This window comes from Lottia gigantea, assembly GCF_000327385.1.
Source record: "Lottia gigantea unplaced genomic scaffold LOTGIsca_24, whole genome shotgun sequence".
Classification (NCBI taxonomy): domain Eukaryota; kingdom Metazoa; phylum Mollusca; class Gastropoda; family Lottiidae; genus Lottia; species Lottia gigantea.
In genome coordinates, this window is record NW_008708707.1 from 1,101,383 (window position 1) to 1,113,504 (window position 12,122).

At 34.9% G+C, this 12,122-nt stretch overlaps 1 protein-coding gene across 1 annotated transcript; it reads right to left on the minus strand.

Annotated features, from left to right (window-relative positions):
* Positions 1 to 2,272: 2,272 nt before the first annotated feature.
* LOTGIDRAFT_116428 (hypothetical protein) lies at positions 2,273 to 10,960 on the minus strand (the record flags this gene model as incomplete). The annotated part of the gene is made up of 15 exons (XM_009055301.1): positions 2,273 to 2,455; positions 2,784 to 2,918; positions 3,071 to 3,202; positions 3,550 to 3,680; positions 3,945 to 3,991; positions 4,526 to 4,698; positions 5,166 to 5,366; positions 5,667 to 5,812; positions 8,496 to 8,630; positions 9,067 to 9,238; positions 9,597 to 9,702; positions 9,947 to 10,043; positions 10,266 to 10,310; positions 10,386 to 10,545; positions 10,844 to 10,960. 15 exons carry the CDS (start codon positions 10,958 to 10,960, stop codon positions 2,273 to 2,275), a joined length of 1,980 nt encoding a protein of 659 aa, XP_009053549.1.
* Positions 10,961 to 12,122: the final 1,162 nt, after the last annotated feature.

Below are 12,122 nucleotides of genomic sequence, written 5' to 3' on the forward strand. Positions count from 1 at the left end.
TGAGAGGGGGGCGACTGCCCCCTCTGCTCCCTTCCCTTTGGCTCTGCTACTGATACATGCCTAATACATTTAGTTCAAAAGCTTTAAAATATTCTATTGAATCAAAACATAACTGGACTGTAACTGTTCCAAATGACTGACCACCCAAAAAGGTATACATAATAAGGAATACATAATCATTCATTCTTTCTTTCTAACTGTGAAATAAATATATAACACTATGTACATCATTATCACTCAACCAGTGCATTCAGTTTAACATCCATTCAGATATTTCATTAAAGGGATACACTCGTGTAATTATAACACTTGATAAAACTTCTATTCAATTTCTTGAACAGAGAGACACAAGAATAACAACTTGAGTTCACAAGGATCCGTCTTCCAGCTGGTCCTCGACATGGATCTTTTAGATTGATCGACTAGATTCAAGGACACAGGACCAGATGACTGAGATGAGAACATACGACCACAATTTACCAAAATCTTATAAAGTAAATTAGATAGTGCAAAACTATGCTAGCATCGTCCCCGATACACATAAATAGTTTCCAAAAATTCAAGTGAAATTATATGACTATATTGTAAAGAGGTTTTTGAAAGTATTTATGTGTATCTGGGACACAGATGGCATCAATTTGCACAATTCCAACTGGACATATGCTTAATTCTAGAGTTGAGTATTAAAGCGTATTTAGACGACAGTATCCCTTTAATACCTATATTATATACACACTAAAATACAGTATGAGACACAGTGCATCAGAAGATAAAACCGCCTCAATGAATCTGATAAAATATACAAGACACAATCAAATAAAACGACCTTGATCTCTAAATGTCCTTGAACTTGTATCATCACAGCAGCAGATCTAGGAATGAGGCTAAAAACAAATGAGAAAGACACAGTAGATAAAAACGTCACCTTTCAAATACTTTACAGTTCATTTCTTGGCTTTTACTGACCTATTTGACCATATGTGGCTTGACCAATAGTGAGTTGGAATCAAGGTCATAGATATACACTGATTGAGATAAGAACACACAACCACCATTTGTTTGATATAACCAAGCAAATGATGTCATGTAAATAATTCAACTCTCTGACTCACTGAGCTTCAGCCTGCCTGGTTTCAACCAAAACCCACTCAAGCCAGTACAGTGGGATAGCTTTTGACCTCCGAGTCAGAGCGAAGGGAGTTGGATTGTCTCCTAGATCTTAAGATGGTCTAGGTCTAACCAAAACCCACTCAAAGCAGAACAGTGAGATGGTTTTTGAATTAATGAAAAACATGTCGGTAAAAGCCAAGAAATGAAGAAAATAACAATGCACCAATCTAAAAAAAGATCATCGTAAAACCTTGTCAATTTTCTTCTCAGATAAATAATACAATTATCAAAATAATATATACACATATATTTACAATTATTTCCTTTGTATAAGCTATATTTTGTTCTGCATGGAACTTGTAATAAAGCCTGGTCTTATAAATGGCAGCAATTTTCAGCAAAAAAGTGCTTAAGTCTTGCAAAATTCTTGTTTCAGGTTCCATGCACGAGTATACAAATGTATTTGTATCTATCAATAATTTTCAGACTTAAAGATTTCAAGTTTATCACAAAAAAGCAGCTTCACCTCAAAAGGAAAAAAGAATGAAATTCCCCAAAAAAGCACTGGCCTTGGTCATGGATTGAAAAGAGATTAAGAGTGGTGTTAGTTCCAATAAGTAAACACAGTCCTGACTCTTAACTGATTTACCACATTGTTAATTGATGTACCACACTGTACCACAATGTAAATTGATGTGCCACAATGCAAATTGATGTGCCACATTGTAAATTGATGTACCACACTGTACCATTCTGTAAATTGATGTACCACACTGTACCATTCTGTAAATTGATGTACCACACTGTACCATACTGTAAAATGATGTACCACACTCTACCATTCTGTAACTTGATATATCACACTGTACCACTCTGTAAATTGATGTATCACTTTATACCACTGTCAAGTCAACATTGTGCATCAATGTACATAATGTAAACTCTGCACACTACATCAATGTACATGTCAGGAGTCAGGAAGTCCATGTGTACACTACATCAATGTACATGTCAGCAAGTCCATCTACACACAGTACATCAAGCTGTACCTGTCTTCAACCCACTATATAAAGTATATTAGTATTTGGAGAGTAATTTCAATAGATAAATGACTTAGATTCTAGTAATTGGGGAATAAAACTCGAGTTGTACACTAGCGTAGTCAGTAATCGCCTGCGTGAATAAAGTTAAACTGTAGAAACTGAGAGTTTATGGGAGTTTTAGGTGAAGGACACATATAGCGATAGTCCAGATCGAAGGAATCCGTCCTGTGTATTGCCGGTTCAGATTTACTGCGTTTTATCTTTGGTATACTACTGTATAAAGATTCTAATGATGCAAGAAGCTGAAAAGAAATAAAGTGGAGTTTTACACCCTTAATTTGAATATTTTTGGTAGTTAATTGCAATGCAGCGTGAAATGAAATGAAAATCAACTGTGTGGAAATTTAACTTAATGCAGTGTGGAATGAGGTAAATTTCCCCAGAATAGCAGCATTAGCCTATTATTGAGATATCTTTTACATAGACTGCAGCACACAGGGCCTTGATTCATTGTCCCACCTGTTCACTGGCAGGTTCAAATTAACATATACTTGCACTAAAAATAAAAATGTCCGTAGCAAAATAACGCAGAAATAAAAGGTTTTAAGGTCAAAAAGATGGCTACCATACCTGTTGAAACAATGGTCTATTCTCCCATTCATATTGACATGAGTCTAACATGTGACGTTTAAATGCTTTAGGTGTATCAGATCTAGCCTTATTGACATCTGGTCTTAAATAACCTTTACCAACCATAAATAAGATCTAAAATAGAACAAAGTTATATATAACATAAATATCCTTTCTAAAATAGAACACAGTTATACCTTTCATTTAATTTTGAACGGACAGTCAGGGCGATGGTAAGATTATGCAAATTTATGGGGGTGGAGGTTGTTGTCAAAAACTTGACTTACCTGGTCCTTATTGCTGATATTACTATAAGGCAATTCTCCAGTCATGAGTTCATATAACACAATACCAAATGCATAAACATCAGATTGAAATGTGTAGGGATTATGTTCTTTCATACGAATTACCTCAGGAGCCTACAAATAAAAAAAAAACGAAATCAAGGTTTACATTTTGTTTTCTGACAGTAACTTATTAAGAAAAGGACTGAAAATTTGCCAGACTTGTAGCATGGACAATCTGTATGCATTAGGCAGGGACTTGGTTTCTAATTCTATCCAAGGGATAGGCCTCTCAAATGTACATCACTGACAGAGGAAAAATAAAAACATGATGTTTTTTCTAGACGCTCTTTCCATGTATTGTAAACAGATAGAACTGGCTTAGAAAAATTCATTGATTACTGCCAATGCTTGGATAGTACATTAAGTCACAAGCCTCTCTGACTGTCTTTGAAGATTCTAGTATTAAATACAACACTCACCATCCAGAGTATAGAACCAGTTGGTTGTTGAAATTGATGAGATCCACTCCATCTTGTTTTTACCGTAGCCAGACCGAAATCTCCAATCTTGACAGTCATATTATCAGATAATACCTCCGTTAAAAATATATCTTATATTGGTTAAAGATATCAGAATAATGACCTGACGATTTGTATATATTGTCATTAATCTTACTACACCATTGAAGATGGACATCAAGTGTACAATGAGGGAAATTTTGACAAAAAGAACCATGTTTTCAGTGTAATAAATACCTAAGTAGAAACCACAGTTTAAAATATAAAATTTGTAGATATTGAATGGAAACTGCACATTACTTTAATGCACTGGCTATTTGTACCGTCAATCTGGCAGATTTTATAGAAAAGGATACTATTTGACTTTAAATCTCTGTGTATGATATTTTTCGCATGAAGATAACTGAAATAAAAGAGAAGGCATACAAAACTGCAAAATCAAAAACTAAATTCTGTGGTTCCAGCAATTGAAAAATTCATGACTAGATTATGATATCACTATCACAAATGTCAAGTGAGTCTAGAGTTTTTGGGATAGTGGCATTATATCAAGGCAAGTTTTTCTGGAATTACAGGATCAGAGTCCTCAAATGGGACATCAGAATAATTCAAATGTAACCTTTTAGTGTACCTGATACACAAACACGGATGAAAACACTGTTTTACAATCTCTTTCAGGCCTTAACCCTTTCAACCCTAGCAGCCAGTTTACCGTCCACACACTAACGCAACATATACCCAAGCAGACCCAAGCAGACGGTATACCAGCTGTTACTAAGTGACATCATACAACGTTAACATCATACACTTTTACTTTTATTACTAAGAGTTCAGGGTATATGACAGTATATTTCATTTACACTCAGGAATCAAAGGGTTCAAAGACACAAAATCAAAAAATCTAAGATCACGGTAAACAAGTAAATAAGAAACTTACTCCATGCCCTGTGCTGACTGTTTAGCAATCATTATAATCTGATCCATTCTAAATTTAGTATCTTTAACGTGTAAATGTTGGTACAGACTGTGTCCATCACACCATTGAGTGACAATTTCAAGATGAGGCTTCGACACACATCCCATAAACAGCAATATATTCACGTGACGTGTCTTTCTGTAAATAAAATGTTAATGTAATGTAATTTTCTGCTGTGGGTACGTACATAAAATGTCCTTTAAATAAATAAGAACATCATTATGGATCTAGCCACCAGTGACTTCAACCAACGTAATCTCTAAACTAGCCAGTGACTTCAACCACCCTAATCTCTAATCTAGCCAGTGCCTTCAACCACCCTAATCTCTAATCTAGCCAGTGCCTTCAACCACCCTAATCTCTAATCTAGCCAGTGCCTTCAACCACCCTAATCTCTAATCTAGCCAGTTCTCAACCACCCTAATCTCTAATCTAGCCCTTGCCTTCAACCACCCTAATCTCTTTGAGCATCTCTTTCCCAACCAACAACACTGGCAAGAGAAAACAACTTGAGCCAACTTTAGCGCTCCTGGAAAGCAAGGAACCAAGCTAAAGTCACTAAGGCTCTCATAATTCAAAACAAGAAATGTTTACTAGCAACTGACCTTAACACAGCAACTTCATTTTTAAAAGCTTGTAGTTGAGCTGGAGTAGGATCTATAACATTTAATTTTTTAATGGCCACTGGTCCATGCCAATGTCCTTTAAATACAGTTCCAAATGATCCTGAACCTATTCTATCACCAAGTTCTATTTCATCATTAGATATTTCCCAATCATCATTGGAATCACGACGAGCTCTCTAAAATAAAAGATAAAGTAAATTCAAACAATCAGTAACCAATCTTCATTGAAATCACGGCAAGCTCTCTAAAATAAAGATTAAAAAAACTTTAATTTTAATATAGTAACCAATTATCATTTCAAATATGACAAGCTCTCTAAAATTAAAGATTTTTTTCTATTTGTATACAATTAGGCACTTTCGTTAATCAAAGGATCCACAAACATCTGACAGAATATTGAAATGATGCAAATGGAAGCCATAAACAACCCATTCACAATCTATAAAGCTACTGAAATTCCAGGAGATTTCACCTACCCTTTTGCCTGGTTCTGTTTCAACAGATTTTGCTCTAGGTCGCACAAGTTTAGAAGAACTAGTTGGTGAACTTTGGGCTGATTTAGTTGGACTTCCGCTTGGACTAGAATAATTTAGGGGTAATTTCAGAGTATTGGAACTGCCGGCTGAAAAATATCACAATAAAACACATGAATAACTGAATAAATTGCATGGTCAGTTAAATGGACACAGAACAAAGATTTGGACATTGGACTTCAGGCAACGTATACTCGAAACGCTCTCAGCGCTAGGATGTCCTAGAATTAATGTTAGAAAATAAGAACCTTGGACATCTTAGCGCTAAGATCATTTCGAGAATATGGGGTCAAGGACTGCTATATATTAGATTTAGATTCTATTTCTATATATTTTGATGAAATTATTTGAATATGCCAGGATTCGTGAAAAACAAGGCGAATTTCAAATTTTTTGCAAAACCAGTAAAATCATCCTCAATGAAAATCTTTAGAATTATTTTGAAATTTCCTTTAAAAATACATTTTCCAATTGCTTTCATTCTGTTCTTTTCTCAGATCAACTTGATTTAATAGGTTCTGAATGATTGAAAATGACATAAAATTCAATTGGCAAAATTGTAACCACTGAGGTCAAAGTGACAAAATATCGCGTCAATATAGAAGTCCACTTCAAAAGGCCTTAAATCCCTTTAAAATTGCTGCAGATCTAACAGCAACAACAGCTCTACCAGCAACATAATTACGTGAATTAAAACCCAAGCAGATGTTATTCTATTCACACTCAGTGATCAAAAGGCGAAAGATGGGTTCCCTTTTTTCATTTATGAAAATAAAAATGCTAATACTTATATGAATAGAAAATAGATGTGTTCTAATGACATGGAAAAATACCAGTTTGTCTCACATGTCCATAATTAATTCATAATTACGTAAATTAGAAGAGAATTACCAGCAGAATCCCAATGAGTGACTTATCAAGAAAGGTCAAAAAGTCTTTTTTGTTTATCCAGACTGTACATACATGGACATTTATGATTGGTTAAAACTCTTAATTATATGCAATATGAACATGATGATATGATTAGGAATACATGATAATTCATTAGAAACACTAATTAATCAAATAGTTTGCTTAATTTGACACTAAAATATAAGGAAACCCATCTTTAAAGATGAAATTCAAGGACTTTCCAAAAACGTCAAACAATTCATTCATTAAAACATCAAACAATTTCTTCACTGCAATCTCATGCTGGTTTAAAAGATGCTTGCATACAAATGGTCTAATCCAAGATTCGGCATAAAATATGATCAAAATTTGAGGAAAATGCTGTCAGAACGACATGACATATTCCTAATCCCTGAAGCTTCAGCAATCATCAAATGAAATGGAGTTTTACGTCCTGTACTTTTCTGCACCATGTGGGCTAACCAAGAAGGGCAACGCCATGCACGGTGCAACGAGAGAAATTTTGCCAGGGCAGTAGCATTAGCTGGCTCTTTTTCCGATTTCCAACTGTCGAGGGATCTTTAACGTGCAAAACCTGTAGCACCCTGTATAACAGTTTTAAGCTCTAGTACCTTGAGCTTTTGCTAACATGAAAATTGGAGCTTAAGCTAATAGATTTGAAAAACTTTGCTTAATATTTGTAACAGTCTAAAGCACTGTGAAAGAAAAGTTAATAAAAACAAGGAAAGATTCTAAAATCACACACAAGAATTTCAACATCTAGAGTTAGACAGAGGGAGGCAACTCTAGTTAAGAAAGAATACCTTTATTAGGTAAAGGTTTCGAGGCCACACTGTCACTAGCGTGTCTCTTGCCCTTATATAAATGGCGGTAGTGGGGATCTGAAATATCAAGTTCTCCTTTCAATCTTAAATATTTATCAAAGGACTGATTGATTTTGTCTATGACATGGGACTGGATGACACTGACTTATCAACTTGAATATACTGACATAGGTGGCGCTCAATTGGAGAGTCCTGATCAGGTTCCGTCCGTTCCAATTCTGTCCCTAATTGACTGGTACAAAAGCGGATGTCACATTCAAAATTTTCACATTGATTTCTTTTTCAGTCATTTTGAAAGCAGTCCGCACCAACTATTTTTTCAGCCCAAGTGGAATATGTTTTGAGCTCTGTTTCAACTTGTTTTATTGAACGTTCTGTTGATTTCATGAATCAGGAACGAGCAGATCTCACCAATCGAGCGCACCCTTAGTTACAGAATTACATAACATACTTTAGAAAGAAATATAGCCGATTAACAAACTTGTTACTCTATAATACAACTATATAACCATTATAAAGTTATTTATATCCATAGCAATATCCATTATATACAATTCATATTCATAACAATATCTTATACATCAATTTGTTATTTTACTACATTTGTTATTAGTTATACAATAACAATCAATTTCTACTGATTATAAGTTACGTGTATTACTGACTATGGCTTAGTTTCTGTGCAGATTACAACAGATTTGAGTACTAAACGATAACAAAATAACAAGATATAATAATACTTACTGTCCTTTCCTTGTAAATGGAGGAATCTTCTGTTGAATTCCTGAAAAATAAAAAGGTATCCATGGAAACATGAGTGTGACTGAATTAAATGGAAATGTCCAAACTACATGCATCTAACAGATCTGAAAAGTCTTGGTTCCCCTATGAATATGACCTAATTTTCCATATTTTCTTTGATCTATGTCTACTTTTCATGCCCCCCCCCCCCCACCCTTCAAAAATAAAATCACCTTTCTAGTTAGCAAGACAAAGACACCTTGATACAAAGAGCTTACCTGATCTGATAAACCACCATTTTCGACCAGATTGTGACAGACGTTAGGTGCAGACGTGGATCTCTCTCTCTGGCCTAATTGAGGCGCTGGTTGACGACTACGATGTCGAACTCGCGGAGATGTTGTCGAGGGTCTGTTTGATGTTGAACTTTCTGTTAAATATCTGGAAATAAAAATGATCGATATTTAAAATTGGGCTTTTCTACACCTCATAGGCAGCATCAGGCAGTTTTTTGATTTTTTTCGATAGTTTTTATTGGAATATCAGCCTAAATACTACTGATAGTCTTAGAATGTCTTTGTGTTGATAAAATATAATCTTTTGTATGTTTACATTGATAAGAAACTCGTTTTACTCCTAGAAATTTCAACCCCAAAAAGCCAAATTTGAACTGAAAATGGGCCTCTGTAAAAACAAATTTTAAAGACTTAATGTGTGTTTATGTTTATATCAAAACAAAGACATTTTAAGACTATCAGTACTATTTTGAGGCTGCTATTTCCATTCTCATAAAAATAATAGAAACAATTCAAAATTTTTTTACTTTGCTCGCACAATAGAAACTTACTGTCGTATTTGTTCTCGACTGTTTTGTTGCCGTTGTCTAAAATAGTCGTCTAAATCGCCTTGACAATTTCTTGGTATCTTATCTTCACAGCGTTGATGATATTTGATACCACAGGTCTGACACCGTATCCCTTGAAATAATAAACTATGGCACATATCACAGAATGTAATTGAGAAAAATGTCTTTCGACCCTGAAAAAATAAAAACGAAAGGTGAAATAGACATGGATCCAAAATTTTCAAGTAATTTGTTGCAACTACCTGTATCCCTTTTAAGAATGACATTTCAGCATAAGGTATTTTCTATAGACTCTATTCAATATGATTTTTTTAGTCTACATTATTTTTTATTAAAAAGAAGAAATTAAGCAGCATTCTTCGTAATTCATTTCGAGCAACCAATCAAAATTAATTGACAATATGATGTCCATGAAACCTACATAATATGATCAGACCCCTAGATGTGCCCGAAAGTCCTCTCGTTGCAAATGACAACACTGAGCTATAAGGAAATCATAGTAAAATTACTTACACAATTATGTTGTAAAACAACAGCACGAGACATAGATCTGTTCCTTCCCTCTTCACCAATCAGTTCAACTGAGACTTCTTGACCAGCTAGTTCAGCCATATCTGTATTCCACGTCAGAGGAATTCTGAAAGACCAACAACCCCCATCATGATCTCTAGGAAAAGCCCTTTATGATCCAATGAAATATACCAAAAATAAAGTGTTGTCACTCTACACTTGATGTACTTTCAGAGAGTCCACATAGTTTAATTACCTAATAATGATATCCAATATTTTGAAAAAAAAAAATGTTATGGTCAAAAGGTAAAAAAATTTTTGCTCAAGATATTTCAAATTGAAACTTTCCCCAAAAATGTGCACGAACTTACCTTGTACCCTGTCTGAAGACTTGACAATCATTATAACATAACTGTCTACGTTTCATTGGTTTAGTTAACCCCTCTCGTAACGTTATACCAGGAGTTGCTATCACCTACAATTATACATAATTAGTGTTAAAGGGACAGGTAGTCCCAGAAACTAGAATTTTTTAGCTGAGCTAATCAGTAATAGTGTTCTCAGCTGACCCTCGAAATTTGAGCAGTGTGTGTCCAGAATTATCTGCGTTAAAATGATGACTCATCATACGTGTATTGTAGCATGTCGTATATCGCGATACATCAATTCCCCGATAAATCATGTCAGCACTTATACTTACTGTAGTAACCATATCACTTGGTAAGAATGCTCGAACTATAGCACCAGGAGAACGTAAGGGAAGCTGTGGACTCCGCTGTCCAGCTGGTAAATTCTGTAGATTAGTTGAACTAGTGTTGGGTGTAATCGGAGGTCCTGGCGACCGAGCAGGTTCTTCTTTCATTTGTAGTGGACTAGGAGGTGGTGAAGCTCGACCTATGCTCATCTGTTCTAATAACTTCTGTTCTGTAAGCTGATACTCGTGAATTTTATTAGCCAGTTCTTCATATTCCTAAAAGAAATGAAACAGTTATAGGTTTTCCTTCATGATTATGATTTGGCAAATGAAATATTTTCAACTCCCCAAAGTGTCCAAGGAGAGAAATCTTACAAGGACAGAAGCATTTACAAGAAATGAAACACTCTGAGTTGGATATGGGTTTGTTGCAGCACAGGGTGTCTGTTTAATTTCTCATGTCCATACCTTCTACTTGGTAAGGATTAGACCAGACATATCTTAGCCATTTTCATGAGCAGGACACTGTGACATCGGTTTCTTTGAGAAGAAAAACCCTACAGAAATAATTTACCTGAAGATATAAGGGAGGCGGATGCTGATGTTTTCCGAATTCTGCATTCATCTCTTCTAATTTTAGTCGGGTCACTTTGATAAGTGTGCGTATATTTTCAATCTGAAAAAAATACATTTTTTCACTAATATTATCCATAAAATTTAAATTCAACAATGTAGAATGTCCCATTGCCAACACATGATTAATGTCCCATGTGCCAAGACATGATTGATGTCCCTTTTGCCAACAATGTGGAATTTTGTCCTATTTGCCAACACATGATTAATGTCCCAAGTGCCAAGACATGATTGATGTCCCTTTTGCCAACACATGATTAATGTCCCTTTTGCCAACACATGATTGATGTCCCATTGCCAACACATGATTGATGTCCCTTTCGCCAACACATGATTGATGTCTCATTGCCAAGACATGATTGATGTCCCTTTTGCCAACACATGATTGATGTCCCTATTGCCAACAATGTGGAATTTTGTCCTATTTGCCAGGACATGATTAATGTCCCAAGTGCCAAGACATGATTGATGTCCCTTTTGTCAAGACATGATTAATGTCCCTTTTGCCAAGACATGATTAATGTCCCTTTTGCCAAGACATGATTAATGTCCCAAGTGCCAAGACATGATTAATGTCCCTTTTGCCAACACATGACTAATGTCCAAAGTGCCAAACCATGATGGTGAAATATATTTGAAAATATATGGATTTTCTACAAGTTATTTTAATTTAAAAGCTTTTAAAGTTTTTGAGACAAAATTGAGAGGATAAAATTCATTTCAGAAGTTGATCTCAGATTGTCAAATAACGTCATTTCCAAAAATGTATTTTCCCCAAACAAGTTTAAATAGTTTTAGTTAAAAATTGGTCACAATAGTTCATGACAACCTTTCGTAGTCAGATTCTGATCGCTTACATAGATTTAATAATGGAGATAAGTTTGTTCTGTGTAGATTAGTCAGAAGTGTTTGTGAACAAGGCTCCACCTTTTCTATTTCATCATCTAATAAGTTTACCATTCTTAAAAAATGTATACCTTAAATTTTTGATGACTTCAATGGAGAAGGGGAGATGACCACTGTATGCTTTGATAAATTTAATTTGTATCATAATGTATCCTGGCCATAGGGGTTGAATCAAAATTATAATTCTGGGACATTACCAGAAATATTTTACTATACTATCTAATACTAATAGGCCTACAGGAGTTCATGGTTTCTATTCATATTTTCATCTTTCTAATTAAAGAGAATGACCTCATGTCATATGGAACCCTGAT